This window comes from Oncorhynchus clarkii, chromosome 2 (assembly GCF_045791955.1).
Source record: "Oncorhynchus clarkii lewisi isolate Uvic-CL-2024 chromosome 2, UVic_Ocla_1.0, whole genome shotgun sequence".
NCBI classification, from domain to species: Eukaryota; Metazoa; Chordata; class Actinopteri; order Salmoniformes; family Salmonidae; genus Oncorhynchus; species Oncorhynchus clarkii.
Window position 1 is genome coordinate 34,659,549 of NC_092148.1, and position 16,193 is coordinate 34,675,741.

The window sequence follows — 16,193 nt, forward strand, 5'->3', positions numbered from 1 at the left end:
GAACTCATTTATCATCCTGAGCTCTCATTTCTCTCACCTGCTGACCTCTGACATAAACTACTAAGGAAATTACCTTGATAACAGCATTTTCGGCAGTTAAATGCAATAAAACATTATTTATAAAATGCAATCTATTAATATGGTTTTTGAACATAATTTGTTTACAGGCATGATAGCCGAACTTTTAGTTTATGGTTTACTCAGCTTGTTGGCCATTAGCCAATTAGCGTTTCTCAACGAGTTCATAGCATGTGAATGCATTCAACTGTTATTTATGACTTCACAACTGGTAAATTCCCACCTCCCACTTGGTTACGAATGCAGCATTAGCTGAGTTCAGGGCTGTCTCAATTTGTCTTTCTTTGAATCCATGCATCCTATCTCCCTGCATCCTTCTCAATTGTACTGGAGGAGACGGACCAAGGTCCCTCCCCTCTGACTTTCTCCAATGCATTTTGAGGAGGGGAGGCGATCGGATGTGAGGAATCAAGGAAAGATGGATTGAGATAGTGCCAGAGAGAGCTAGTAGTGGTTAACATACCAGCAGGATAAAATATGGATAGTTTACTTAGAATGGCTATTACTGACACAGATGAGACAATTTCATTTTTACAATGGAAAAATAATTATAATTCTGCAGGAACCGAGCAGATTATCCCTCAGCGATGTCTACCCCAACTCTTCCCGAAAAACTGATGAGTGAGACATTTAGTTCCCTAAAAGTAGGTCATGATCAGTCTTTGAGTGGTTTGGTCAAGCAGGGGTGTTTTTGAGAGACATTGAAATTGTGATGATGTTGTTACATGTCTGACCTTGGATTTGAAAAAGCATTTGAAAGGAATTTGCCTTGCACAAGATTAAAATGCCCTATTAATCTACTTAGACAACAAGCATATCTAATGACACTGGGCTACAGGCACGTAAAAGGTTTATTCATAATGGGAGTTTTTCCTAATGCAATAAATCATGGGTGGTTCAGAGAAATAATATGGCTTGAGTGAATCTTGGGAGGACATTTTATTCCAATACTAAAAATTCACACAAGTATGAAAAGAGCAAAAGTGATTTAATCTTGAAATTCACTTGCTTCATTGGTTTTGTATCTTTGTTTCTGTCATGACTCTAATATTGGTTAACATTTAGACACAATTGAAAAGGGATCCAGAGATTTACCATAGAAAAATAAGGAATGTGCAAAAAAAAGAGATCTTTATTGACAAAGAAAAACATTTTCATGTATCCCCATCATGCTGACTTTGATAACAATTGGAAGAAGAATTTGCAAAGAAAGCAAAAGGACAAAGGTCAGCAGTATTTTCATAATTGTCTGTGGCTAACAACCTCTTTCTTCCTGATCCAATGTTCCATGCAATGGGCAATATAATACTATCAATATTCTTTATTATCAATATCATCGATATCAATATTCTCTGAAAAAAATAAATGAATCCCTCATTTAACACAAAGCCCCACCTAAAATAACCATGAAAACACCACAATGTTTAAAAGGTATCGTTCACTTAGACATTCAATATAAAAACTACTTTTGCCAGAATCCCCATATTATATACAGGATACCCCACTGATGGTATAAGGAAAACACAAATTTGGAAAAGGGACTATCAATTGTTATTCTAATCCAACAGGTCTGTTTAATTGCAAATGCCTTATGTCAGTTCTACAGCGCCATCTCTGCAAATATGTTTCCATGGCAACTAGACCCTTCTGCTTGACATTCCAGTCTCATACACCAGTTGCTGGGCACTCGCACACAACACACACTTCCTTCACAAAAATATCGACTTGATTCGACACCGATTGACCATACCAAAATCATATTGATACGTAACAGGTTATTGGTCCAGGCAATGGAAAAGGCTTTAACTTATGAAATATTTTGACTGATTCTGTTATTAACCATCTGCAAATTAAATGAGGAGGGGAGCACAGAGCTTTGCATCTTTTTATTTGCTATGATCACTGATCAAGGATGTGAGTTGGCCATGTCTGATAACCAAACTTTCTCAGATAACACAGAGACAGAGTTTGTATGCGTTATGCTACATTGAACTTGTAAAATAAAAAAATAAAAAACACATTCAACATAATAATAAAGACAAAAGCCGTTAGAGTCGCCGCTTCTATTTTGGTGTATTAAAAAGCAGGGATAAGAACAAACAGGAAAATGTTTTGATTATTCAAGACGTCAAAAATGTTGAGCCTGGCCGATCAGTAACCACAGGATTACCATAGGAACCCACAGCCAACTCTTGAGTAAGGCTCAATTAAATTCCCAAATCCCCTTGACAGTGTCCACACCCTCAGTCTGAAACTCTTCTTTTAAAGCCTTCAATTCAAAATGTGCAATTCAGCATATTGAAGGCTGTACAGCAAAAGTACATCAGGAATATCAAGCAACGTCAATGAGAGAATGTGTTTTCGAACCATGATGACGAGAAACGTAATTTAAAAGCACAATAACCAAGCCAACAAAGGGATGTATGTAACTGATACACAGTGAGACTTACATTTAATTACACACCTTTGTCCTTCATGTTATAAATAAGACAATGTCATAGAAATAAGTCTCTTTTGAGACTCCACTTGTACTATAGGTACCAGTATATTTACACATATTCCTGGGAAATACAAATGGACAACTCAAACTATCTACCTGAACCCAGTGTCATACTTAGCCAGAGTGACATTTGATACCCAGTCTCTGACATAGGGCAATACCAAAGGGCATTGCGCAGAGTATGGTAGTGTTCATTCAGCGCAAAACAGAAGAAAATGGACTGAATCAGGGAGTGACTTCCTGGACTTGTCAGATAAGAAATGCTCATTTCCGTTTTCCGTTGCGTGCCCTAATGAACACATCCCAGGAATGAAGTGCCTTCCGATAGCTGAATGCAACAGTCACTGAACAAACATCACACTGGCCAAGCCATGCCTCAAATGATGGCTGGTGGACAGAGATTTCTTTTAAATGACCGCTTTGTGGAGTAGAGATAATCTTCGTGTGGAGATGACTAGAGGATGGCATGATGAAGTTTGTCTCAGTGTTTCTTTTTTTGCCTTCTGGCTCAAGGGACGAGTGCTCTAAAAAAATGTTACGAGAGCTTGACAGCAATCTTCTGGTCCTTCTTCATCATCCTCTGAACCTCCTTCTCCATCTTCTTCCTCTGCTGTTCCATGGAACGCTTTTCTCTCTCTGCCATCTTCTGTTGTCTGGAAGACATTGAAACGACAGAAAAGGGTATGAGTTTAAAATGATTGCAACAAACCTCATTACTAAGCTTTTTGAGAGAGCAAAGGTGATGGTTTACAGAGGTAGAGGGAGCAAAAAACCTCACAAAAAAGTACTGCCAGACAAGTCTCCCTGAAGCCAGAATTTTCTTTGTGAAAATAATGCCGTAGCTGTGTTGAACATTCTTAATATACTGCCATCTGCTGGATAACAATTACACTTGTAGATCAACTATATGACAGCAATATGACACTGAACATGACAGGAGTTTCACATTGAACTAGGGCTGTCCCCAACTAAAACAAATATTGGTCGAACTTGAGTTGTCTAGTCTAGTACTAAATGTGTATTCTTCCATAAAATGACACATCCTATGTGTTTTAACCAAATCAACTATACGCACTGAGCTTGTCTAATGCTTTAAGCGCACCGTTTGATGAAATAATTAAAAGATACAAATGACTAGAGGGAGTACGACCGCATTTGATTTGATTGTGTAGGGCAGGGCTCAGACTTGCTGCGCTGGTAAAAAAAATAAAAAATGACAGCGAGTGACTGTGTGACTTGCAACCATTGTCTCCCTCTCCTCCCTGCTGCAGTGAACACCACAGAACAGCAACAGTGTTTGTTGCGCTGTCCATGTTGCTGAAGCTGCAACATAATTACAGCCATTTCTGACTGAAAAGTTCTGTTACTGACATCCCTAACTTGTTTAGGAGAAACATGCCCTATTCCCTCAACCCTTGCTCTAGTTAGGTGACAAATGTATGCATCACATGCACGTGACCAATGGGGCCTGACCTATAGCATATCATAATCACATCAAACAATTGGTTATAACAAACTCTGAACACGTGACAGCAAAATGGATGCAGAGGACGGGACAAGTAAACTCGAAACGAGGGGAATGTTTTAATGGTTGCTCAGGAGGTAAAGGGGAAGTCAGATGTGTGGAATAAATGTTACTTTTTGTGGAAAATATTGGAGATCAACAAAAATGTTTTATTTGTAAAGCCTTTATCACAGCAAAGACTAAAAACAGTCGCATTCATTTGTGAATGCAATTTCCGAAATGGAACGGTTTATTTATTGTTTACAGCAATAATTTAAAAACGAAAATGCTTGATTGCATATCAAATCATGAATGATTCGTATGCTGTGTGATGACATGAACAAATTAATGATTGATACAGTAGCCTATATAAAGTATTGAAATACAGGCCTAAGTAAGTTACGGTATAAAGCCTAAACAGGATGAGCTCTTAACTCCTAACTCCGTTGCTGCCTCCGCCCATTGTTCTCAACAGTGGTGTAAAGTACTTATGTTTTTGGGGGGTATCTGTCTTTACTATTTATATTTTTGACAACTTTAAATTCACCACCTTCGTACAGAAAATAATGTACTTTTTACTCCATACAATTTCCCTGACACACAAAAGTACTTGCTACGTTTTGAATGCTTAGCAGGACAGGAAATAGACCAATTCACGCACTTATTAAAGAGAACATCCATGGTCATCCCACTGCCTCTGATCTGGCGGACTCACTAAACACACGCTATGTTTGTAAATTATGTCTGAGTGTTGGAGTGTGCCCTGGCTATCCTAAAAAAAATTTACATTTATAAAACAAATACAATAAAAACGGTGCCATTAAAGGTATCTTTTACAATTGGTTACTTTTTTCACCATTGGTTCTTGTAATAATGACAATTACAACAATACTGAATGAACACTTTTAGTTTAACTTAATATAATATATCATTACAATCAATTTAGCCTCAAATATATAATGAAACGTGTTCAATTTGGTTTAAATAATGCAAAAACAAAGTGTTGGAGAAGAAAGAAAAAATGCAATATGTGCCATGTAAAAAAGCTAACGTTTAAGTTCCTTGCTCAGAACATAACATATGAAAGCTGGTGGTTCCTTTTCACATGAGTCTTCAATATTCCCAGGTAAGAAGTTTTAGATTGTAGTTATTATAGGAATTATAGGACTAACTCTCTATACCATTTGTATTTCATATACCTTTGACTATTGGATGTTCTTATAGGCCCTTTAGTATTGCCAGTGCTGTTGGCAAACGCACGAAAGTGCTGTTTGAATGAATGCTTACGGGGCTGCTGCTGCCTAACACCGCTCAGTCAGACTGCTCTATCAAATCATATACTTAATTATAACATAATAACACACAGAAATACGAGCCTTAGGTCATTAATATGGTCAAATCCGGAAACTATAATGTAGAAAAGAAAACGTTTACTCTTTCAGTGAAATACGGAACCGTTCCGTATTTTATCTAACGGGTGGCATCCATAAGTCTAAATATTCCTGTTACATTGCACAACCTTCAATGTTATGTCATAATTACGTAAAATTCTAGCAAATTAGTTCGCAACGAGCCAGGCGGCCCAAACTGTTGCATATACCCTGACTCTGCGTGCAATGAACACAAGAGAAGTGACACAATTTCCCTAGTTTAATATTGCCTGCTAACCTGGATTTATTTTAACAAAATATGCAAGTTTAATAAAATATACCTCTGTGTATTGATTTGAAGAAGGGCATTGATGTTTATGGTTAGGTACATTCGTGCAAATGCGCTTTTGTTAAATCATCCCCCGTTTGGCGAAGTTGGTTGTCTTTGTTAGGAATAAATAGTCTTCACACTGTTCGCAACGAGCCAGGTGGCCCAAACTGCTGCATATACCCTGACTCTGTAGCACAGAACGCTAAGAGAAGTGACAATTTCCCTTGTTAAAAGAAATTCATGTTAGCAGGCAATATTAACTAAATATGCAGGTTAAAAAATATATACTTGTGTATTGATTTTAAGAAAGGCATTGTTTATGGTTTGGTACACATTGGTGCAACGACAGTGCTTTTTTTCGCGAATGCGCTTGTTAAATCACCCGTTTGTCGAAGTAGGCTGTGATTCAATGATATTAAACAGGCACTGCATAGATTATATGCAACACAGGACAAGCCAGATAAACTAGTAATATCATCAACCATGTGTAGTTAACTAGTGATTATGTTATGATTGTTTTTTATAAAGATACGTTTAATGCTAGCTAGCACCTTGCCTTGGCTCCTTGCTGCACTCGCATAACAGGTAGTGGAGTGCAATGTAATCGGCCATGATCGGTGTCCAAAAATGCAGATTACCAATTGTTATGAAAACTTGAAATCGGCCCAAATTAAATCGGCCATTCCGATTAATCGGTCGACCTCTATTCTCAACACCAATATGCTGGTTAACTTTGATATTACTCACATAGCAACAAGGTCTAGGAAAAGGCGCCAATTCAACATTGCACATATGTGTTCCAAAACCGCAGAGAGTGACTGCTATCCAACATGGGAGAAAGCGCATTTGTTAGAAAATAATATAATTTTTATTAATGTTGCACCATTGTTCTTACGTAATATAACCATATATATTTTAATTCTAGATGATTTTGTGGTTCCAACTTTGTATCAACAGTTTGGGGAAGGCCCTTTCCTGTTTCAGCATGACAATCAAATCCAATTTATTTATATAGCCCTTCTTACATCACGCGATATATCAAAGTGCTGTACAGAAACCCAGCCTAAAACCCCAAACAGCAACCAATGCAGGTGTAGAAGCACGGTGGCTATGAAAAACTACCTAGAAAGGCCAAAACCTAGGAAGAAACCTAGAGAGGATGCCTCCATGCACAAAGCGAGGTCCATACAGAAATGGTTTCTCGAGATCGGTGTGGAAGAACTTGACTGTCTGCACAGAACCCTGACTTCAATCCCATTGAACACCTTTGGGATGAATTGGAACGCCGACTGTGAGCCATGCCTAATCGCCCAACATCAGTGCCCATCCACACTAATGCTAGTGGCTGAATGGAAGCAAGTCCCCTCAGCAATGTTCCAACAACTAGTGGAAAGCCTCCCAAAAAGAGTGGAGGCTGTTATAGCAGAAAAAGGGGGAACAACTCCATATTAATGCCCATGAGATTGGAATGAGATGTTCGATGAGCAGGTGTCCACATACTTTTGGTCATATAGTGTATATGTTTGGTCTCATTGAAATAGAGTAGGCTGCCAATGCATGGGTGAAGAATCACTGGCAGTTATCTTTCCAAGGAAATGTACGACCTGAATTTGATGAGGCTATAGTTTACTACATTGCCTAGAAATAAATATTTATAACCCATATTTGTCTTAGTCTGAAAATCTTCCCACTCATAAAAAAGTTAAGCTATAAAAATAGCTCAAGAGAAAGTGCAAGTCTCTCCAACTCTGCTCTTTATTTATTTTTTTTTTATTTTACCTTTATTTAACCAGGCAAGTCAGTTGAGAACAAATTCTTATTTTCAATGACGGCCTAGGAACAGTGGGTTAACTGCCTGTTCAGGTTACTAGTCCAACGCTCTAACCACTAGGCTACCCTGCCGCCCCGCTCTCTTCAAACTATGTCTAGCATATTGGCTGATACAGCCCAGTAATACCGATAGCTTAATATAATGGGACACGCGAGAATCTCAGGAAATTTAACCTAAGCTATTTCCTGGGTTATTTCTGCGCATTTTGATATTGCCTAATGGTGCAAAATTGCTGGGACCAATGCTGGCAAGTGAGCTGCATCACATATGCCTAAAATAACATTGCAGGTCTGCAGTTGGGTTCAGAACCAGTTATGAGGTAGCGGTTGGGAGCAGGATGAAGCAATCAGTCCCGCGCAGACTACATTGAAACCAGTTCCACTGCTTTCCCCCCCGCCCCACATTCTTCCCCTCCAATCAGGGACTGGGACACCAGGGTAGGCGCAATTCATTATCAGGCAAAACAAAAAAACAGCAGGCTTCGGACATTGTAGGGTAATATTTGAATACCCCTGCTTTAGACAATATAGTAATAATAATAATAATAATAATAATAATAATAATAATAGAAAGTGCTATCACCTGAGCACTAAATCGGCCTCCCAGGCAGCATCTGACGACTCATCCTCCCAGGCGTTGGTATCCTCGTGCCAGGTATCCATGTCTCCAAGCTCAGACTGTGGGACAGAGAGGAGGACAGGAATTCAGTCAGGACACAGTCACTGACACAGTATAGGAGGGCAGTGGTGACCTAATCTCCATTAGCAACTATTCTTCACACCGCTATAAACCTTAATTCAACCTGAATACAGAGAACTGTGGCCCTGGAGGACTTGTGCACTCCTGTAAATGTGCACTTCTGGGAATGAACAAATGTCACAGCACTGGTCCAACTAAAGCAAACTATTTTTGAGATGGTGAACTAAAAAGAAACCCAGACTTCATCATAGTGCAGTTGTGAGCTGGTCTGTAATCCTTGGAACAAGAAATTGGACAGGCGCTGGCTAGCTTCTCAGCTTTTGGTGGCTGAGGTTTGCCAAAGCCAAAGCCCCTCCCCAGCACGTCCCCTTTCAAAAGTCCACCTATGTTTACAATCCAGGCTGTACAACAAATTTAGGATGTTATCAGTGACCATTCAAGTGTTTTTTTTTAAAACCCACCCAACTTCAAATACCACCTCTACAAAATCAGTATTCATCAAAAAATAATTAGTGACACTAATACACCGTACAAGGAGCTCACCTCACCCCCATCTTAGAATCAGCAGAGGCCAACAGATGATAATATAAATGTTAACAGTCTATCACAAGAGACTAGTTGTACAGTGCCTATAGAAAGTCAACACCCCCTTGAACTCTTTTCCACAGTTTGCTGCCTTAAATGTAAGAAGGGATTCAATTAGACACAACCTACTCCACAGTTTTAAAGTGAAAGTTATAGAACATTTTCCAAATTAAGAAAAAATTGCCAAACTGAAGTATCATAATTGGATAAGTCTCCACCCCCATGTGTCAATACTTGGTGGAAGCACCTTTGGCAGCCATTACAGCTGTGAATAACTTGGAATAAGATTCTTACAACTTTGCACAACTCTTAGGGCAACATATATTCATTGTTTTTGTCAGAATTGCTCAAGCTCTTTACATTTGGTTGGAAATATTTTATGGACAGCCATATTCAAACCTTGTCTCTGATTTTTTTTAAAGCAGATTTAAGTCAGGACTGAGACTAGACCACTCAGTAACACTCAACACCTCTTGGAAAGCCGTTCTAGTGTGTCTATCCCAGAGTTAGGTTTTCAGAAACTGAACGCAACAACATTGCATTCACTCCATATTCCTGGCCTGTATGACAAAGTGAAAATAAATAAGCTTGTGTAAAAATAAAAAATAAATCACTGCAAATGATCCACTCTGTTTGTAACAAGGCTGTTAAGTAATATTAAAAATGACAGGGTTGGGTCAAATCCAATACAACACAAAGTGAAACCCTCTCCATTTCCAAGTATTGTGGTGGCAGCATCATGTTATGGGTATGCTTGTCATCGGCAGGGACTGCGAATTTTGTCAGGATCAAAAAGTTAGAGGAAAACCCGACTGACTCAGTCTTCTGTAACCCTAAACCTGAGATATACTTAACCTTTTTCAGGGAGACAATTACACACATTTTAATGCCAAAGACACGCCAGAATAGCTTTCCAAGAGGTGTTGAGTGTTCCAGTGTGGTCTAGTCTCAGTCCTGACTTTAACCTGCTACAAAATAATCTAAGACAAAGTTTAAATATCGAGACTTATCCAATTATGATATTTCAGTTGTTTTTTCTTCATTTAGAACATTTTCTATAACTTTCTTTGACTTTGAAAATGAGGTGTGGGTTGTGTAGCTCTGTAGGAAGAACAAAATAAAATAAAAAATATATATATTTATTTAATTTTATGGGAGCAAAATGTGAAAAAAAGTTCAAGGGGATGTAAACTGTCTATAGACACTGTACATTGGTCGGTGGTACACAAACTCACAGATGGCTGGATGAAGGAGGTGTCCTGAGTGGCTGCCAGTCTGCTGGAGAAGCCTGCACTGCCATCGGGTACCAAGTAGTTGAGTGGCTCCCTCTTCTTCAGCACAATCTGGGGTGGGGACAGAGCGAGAAAGGAGACAAGTTAAAACTACTAAGACTCAACAATATGATATGGCATGACTACAAGCCAGCGATATTGTCGACAGAGTGTGAGGCAAGAGGCTGCACTCATCATCACCAATACAGATACTGTTAAGCATCAGCGCATGTGCACGGGAGTTTTCTTCACTCTCTCATGCCATGTGATAGCTGGGTGATAACAAAATGTTGAACAGTGCAGCCTCGCCCATTAGACTATATTTGTTTGTTTTGGGAATTACCCTGCTCCTCCCTTTTGGTAAATGTATATTGCTAAGTCTACCTTCAATTAGTGTTGAGAAGTGCACTTAAAGCTGGAATCTGTACTTAGTGAAAATGCCTCTTCCATTTGGGATACTTGAACAACAAACACGATTTCCCCCCCCTCGGACATCATTGCATGCGCATCACACCACGCTGCAGGACACTCCTCTCCTGAGTTTCAACTAAACTAAACAAAACAAACACAACAACAAAAGATGCTGGGGCGAACAGTGGCACTTTACACAGATTTCAGCTTGAAATGAAGACCCAGCCTACTTTCTGTGTTTTCCTGATGGTGGGAGCCATGTCTTTGAAGTAGTCTGGTTCCTCTTCCTCGCCAGGCTGAGGTGGCACGTTGCCGTTACCGCCCTCAATCTTGATACTCGTTGGACCTTCTTCATCCCACGAGCTCCATTCTTCAATCTCTGGCTGCACAGGGTTTGGTCAAAGGTGTAAATTAAGTTTATTGTAAAAAATAATATGACAAAAATAAAGAGAAAGCATTTAAGTGTGCCACAATGTAAACACTGACTGTTGGTTGCACAATAAATGTTTGATGATGTAATTAATGACAACAGGTTTGTTAGGGATGTAAAGGGAATCGACTAAGCACTTGCCTCATGTTAGCAATAATAGGCTGTAGCTTATAAACTTGTATATCACTGACCTGTTTGGGCACCGATGAAAAATCAACCGTAATTGGAAGAGATATCTGATCGCCGCTTAGCTTACGCAACCTCCCAGATCTATGTCAAAAAACACAATGTGCTTACCATCAAACTGTGGGCCACCACAAAAACATACATTTTAGAGCAAAGGCATTCCATGGGATGCAATTTTCACATGCAAATAGGATTTCATTTCTATGCTAATGTGTTTGTTGTCCTCAAGGAATAACGTTCCAGGAGATTAAACATTCATTTCAACCAAGTAAAATGACTGGAAATCCTACACACTGTGGCTTTAAGATGTGGCAAAATCTATGCAGACATAGTCTGACACGGCAAAGGGTTCTAGATCAGTTTTGCTTCTTTCAATTCAACATAATGGTTGTTCCTTACCTGCACATTAACCTTCTGAAGAATGAAAGGAAGGTTGCAAGCCATGTGCAAATCTTGAAAAGGCGAAACTGAGAGATGGCCATGGTGAAGTTGATCTAAAAGGAGGACATACCATTGTTCGCAAATCCATTGCATTTATAGTCAGAATTTTCCAGCAAGACTGTCATCAACATCTATCTAATAATGAGTAAGCTTGCTAGCTGTTATAGCTTTTGTCATTAGCATAGCTAGAAAGTTAGGTAGATATTTTCTTCCAGGTTACTTCTTCCTCCTGGCAAGTTAAAGAATACACAGTATGTGTCACAATACCCATAAAACCTAGTGGTCCAATAGGGAAACGGTTCCAATTGTTCTTCCACCATTAATACATTTTTCCCATAGAGGATTTTAGAAACACTTAAAATAAGGACTGTATTTAGTGTAGGCTTACCCTGGCATGATGTTTTCATAACCGTGTAAATCTCTCTAGGACAAGGTGACTTTTATCAATATATCCGCCTGTATTTACCCACCAAAAATGAAACGCTAAATAGCTGCCAATGTCGCTATCATAAAGAACTACAAGTGTCAAGATGATCTGGATGACTGTTAAATCGGGGCAAAGGTAAGCAATCTCTGGATTAACTATCTAATGTTAGCTAAATGTAGTAATGAACAAATTGGCTACATTTCTTTAAATGAGAAATTCTGTGAACGGTCTTGTGCAAGTTGAAAAAATGTACAATGTCTGTCAGCAAAGGTGTCAGCTGGAGATGACATGCAGGAGCTTGCAGGGATTAAAGAAGTCTTGAGGTATTGCTCTCCTGAGGAAGAGTACCTTATGATAAGCTGTCGACCCCACTATCTGTATTATTCGTAGCCGTCTATTTACCAACCACAAAATAAAGCTGGCACTAAGACCGCTCTCAACCAACTCTACAAGGCTATAAGCAAACAAGAACATTCTCACCCAGAAGCAGCGTTCCTAGTGACCGGGGACGTTAATGCAGGCAAACTTAAATCAGTTTTACCAGCATGTCACATGTTCAACCAGGGGGGGTATCCAAGACCATCTTTACTCCACACACAGAGATGCATTCAAAGCTCTCCATTTGGCAAATCTGACCATAATTGTATCCTCCTGATTCCTGCTAACAAGCAAAAACTAAAGCAGGAAGTACCAGTGTCTCGCTCAATACGGAAGTGGTCAGATGATGCAGATGCTACACTACAGGACTGTTTTGCTAGCACAGACTGGAATATGTTCCGGGTTTCATCCAATGGCATTGAGGAATACACCACCTCAGTCATCGGCTTCATCAATAAGTGCATAGAGGACGTCGTCCCCTCAGTGACTGTACGTACATATCCCAACCAGAAGCCATGTATTACATGCAACATCCTCATCGAGCTAAAGGTTAGAGCTGCCGCTTTCAAGGAGAGGGTAACCAATCTGAATGCTCATAAGAAATCCCGCTATGCCCTCAGACGAACCATCAAACAAACAAAGCATCAATACAAGATTAAGATTGAATCTTACTACACCGGCTCTGACGCTCGTCGGATGTGGCAGGGCTTGAAAACTATTACGGACTACAAAGGGAAACCAAGATGCGAGATGCCCAGTGACGCAAGCCTACCAGACGAGCGAAATGCCTTTTATCCTCGCTTTGAGGCAAGCAACACTGAAGCATGCACAGGAGCACCAGCTGTTTTGGATGACTGTGTGATAACGCTCTCGGTAGCCGATGTGAACAAAACCTTTAAACAGGTCAACATTCACAAAGACGCTGGGCCAGACGGAAATCCTAGGATGTGTAAACAAAGCATGAGCGGACCAACTATCAAGTGTCTTCACCCAACTTACATTTTCAACCTCTCCCTGACCGAGTCTGTAATACCTACATTTTTCAAGCAGACCACCATAGTCCCTGTGCCCAAGGAAGCGAAGGTAACCTGCCTAAATGATTACCGCCCTGTGGCACTCACGTCGGTAGCCATGAAGTGCTTTGAAAGGCTGGTCATGGCTCACATCAACAGCATCCTGGAAACCAATTTGCATACTGCATCAACAGATTCACAGATGACGCAATCTCAATCACACTCCACACTGCCATTTCTCACCTGGACAAAAGGAACACCTATGTTGCAAATGTTGACTACAGCTCAGTGTTCAACACCATAGTGCCCACGAAGCTCATGACTAGACTAAGCTAAGGACTGGGACTAAACACCTCACCCTGCAACTGGATCCTGGACTTCCTGACGGGCCAGGTGGTAAGAGTAGGCAACAGCACCTCTGCCATGCTGATCCTTAACACAGGGGCCCCTCAGGGGCGTGCCCTTAGTCCCCTCTTGTATTCCCTGTTCACCCATTACTGCGTGGCCAAACACGACTCCAACACCATCATTAAGTTTGCTGAGGACGCAACAGTGGTGAGCCTGATCACCGACAACAAACTCTCCCTTAATGTGAGCAAGACAAAGGAGCTGATCGTGGACTACAGGAAAAGGCTGTCTGAACAGACCTCCAACATCGATGGGGCTGAAGTGGAGCGGGTCGAGAGTTTCAAGTGCCTTGGTGTCCACATCACCAACAAACTATCATGGTCAAAACATACCAAGACAGCCGTGAAGAGGGCACGACAAATCCTTTTCCCCCTCAGGTGACTGAAAAGATTGGGCATGTGTCCCCAGATCCTCAAAAGGTTCTACAGCTGCACCATCGAGAGCATCCTGATCGGTTCCATCACCACCTGGTATGGCAACTGCTCGGCATCTGACCGTAAGGCGCTACAGAGGGTAGTGCAAACGGCTCAGTACATCACAGGGGCCAAGCTTCCTGCCATCCAGGACCTATATAATAGGCGTGTCAGAGGAAAGCCCAGAAATTTGTCATAGAGTCCAGTCACCCAAGTTATAGACGGTTTTCTCTGCTACCGCATGGCAAGCAGTACCGGAGCGCCAAGTCTAGAACCAAAAGGCTCAACAGCTTCTACCGCAAGCCATTAGACTGCTTAACAATTCACCTTCTACCCCCCTCTCTTGTACACTACTGCTACTCATAGTTTGTTTGTTACCTATGCATAGTCACTTCGCCCCCACCTACATGTACAGATTACCTCAACTAGCCTGTACCCCTGCAAACTAACTCGGTACCGGTGCCCCCTGTATATAGCCTCGTTATTGTTATTCTTATTGTGTTACTTTTTATTTTAGCCTACTTGGTTAATATTTTCTTCTTCTCGAACTGCACTGTTGGTTTAGGGTTTGTAAGTAAGCATTTCACAGTAAAGTCTACACTTGTTGTATTTGGCGCATGTGGCAAATAAAGTTTGATCTGTAGTTTTGTCTACTTTGATGCTACTTAGCATTTGAATCTGAGAGTAAATAGTTTAATGTATTGGTAAGTCACATTGTCAGAGATATCCATGGTTATCAAAACATCACGCCAGGGTAAGCATACACAAAACACAGCCCTTATTTTGTGTTTCTAAAGTCCCATATGGGAAAAATGTATGCTTGAAAAACGATTGGAACCATTTCCCTGTTTGACCTCTAGGTTTTATGGGTATTGTGACACCACCACTGTGGTGCTCTATTGCTGCATCGTCTTATGCCCCATTCAAAACAACTGAGAACTCAAAAATATACTAGGTCAGTGATCTTCAGGTCGGTGCTCTGGAAAGAGGTCCGAGTTCCCGAGTTAGATGACCGTTCAGATCTATTTTGTCTTTCGTATATCGTTTTTTTTCCTGAGTTCCGAGTTGTCTTGAACGGGGCATTCTTATCAAGTCTTAGGTAGCTAGATTTTTGTCTGAAACGGATATAGGAAGGTAGCCACAGTTCATTGTCTTCATAGCTAAAATACAGACACTCACCGCACAGATCAATATGCTTGTTTAGCTGACAGCTGGCGAATCAGATGTGGCCGTCCCCAGAATTCATTTATTTGGCTAGCTTAGCAAATGAGCATACCGGTATGCAACGTATTTTTCCTTATAAATCTCACTCTAGAAACAACACACTTGCAATAATGATACCAGTCATATCACAGGCGTATGTGTCTAACGCTGCTACCTAGTATCTGTTTTCATAATTTATTCCAGAAACATTTATCGCTTCTTCATAGCCTCATGGCTGCCATCTTGAAACAGAGGAGATGATGTGGAACTAAAGCCGGGGCAAGAGGCACCCTCAGCATCGTTGTGCTTTGGTATGCATTTGTCTTCTGCCCCCCAATGGTAGAACACATCATAGGACTTTGGCTTTATTTGTCTTCCCTGAACGAGCTGTTATGTGAAATGTAATAAGCTAAAACAAAACAGTATTTGGTTAATAAAAGCATAAATGTCATCCAGGCAAACTGGATTTATTATGGCCAACTAATTAGGGCACCCCGTAGCCCACTAACACATTGCAATATTGCAGGGATCATCAACTATATTCAGGTCCGCACGATTTCTAATTGAACCCTTGGAACGGATGGTCAGATGGCCGGAGTCCCGGAGCATAATTTCAAATCATTTTCATCGAAGTGGGAGGAGTATTTCGAATATTTGGGGGCGTAGTCAACCATATAAACTGACCAATGAGCTTACGAAGTAATTGCAAGTGGT

The 16,193-nt window shown here is 40.5% G+C and overlaps 1 protein-coding gene across 1 annotated transcript; it reads right to left on the minus strand.

Annotated features, from left to right (window-relative positions):
- Positions 1-1,187: 1,187 nt before the first annotated feature.
- On the minus strand, positions 1,188-15,779 carry LOC139367076 (receptor-binding cancer antigen expressed on SiSo cells-like). Its single transcript, XM_071105085.1, has 7 exons — positions 15,456-15,779; positions 11,596-11,690; positions 11,202-11,280; positions 10,811-10,963; positions 10,134-10,241; positions 8,197-8,291; positions 1,188-3,231 (listed from the first exon to the last, which is right to left on the minus strand). Exons 2-7 carry the CDS (start codon positions 11,676-11,678, stop codon positions 3,114-3,116), a joined length of 636 nt encoding a protein of 211 aa, XP_070961186.1. The 5' UTR covers positions 11,679-11,690; positions 15,456-15,779; the 3' UTR covers positions 1,188-3,113.
- Positions 15,780-16,193: the final 414 nt, after the last annotated feature.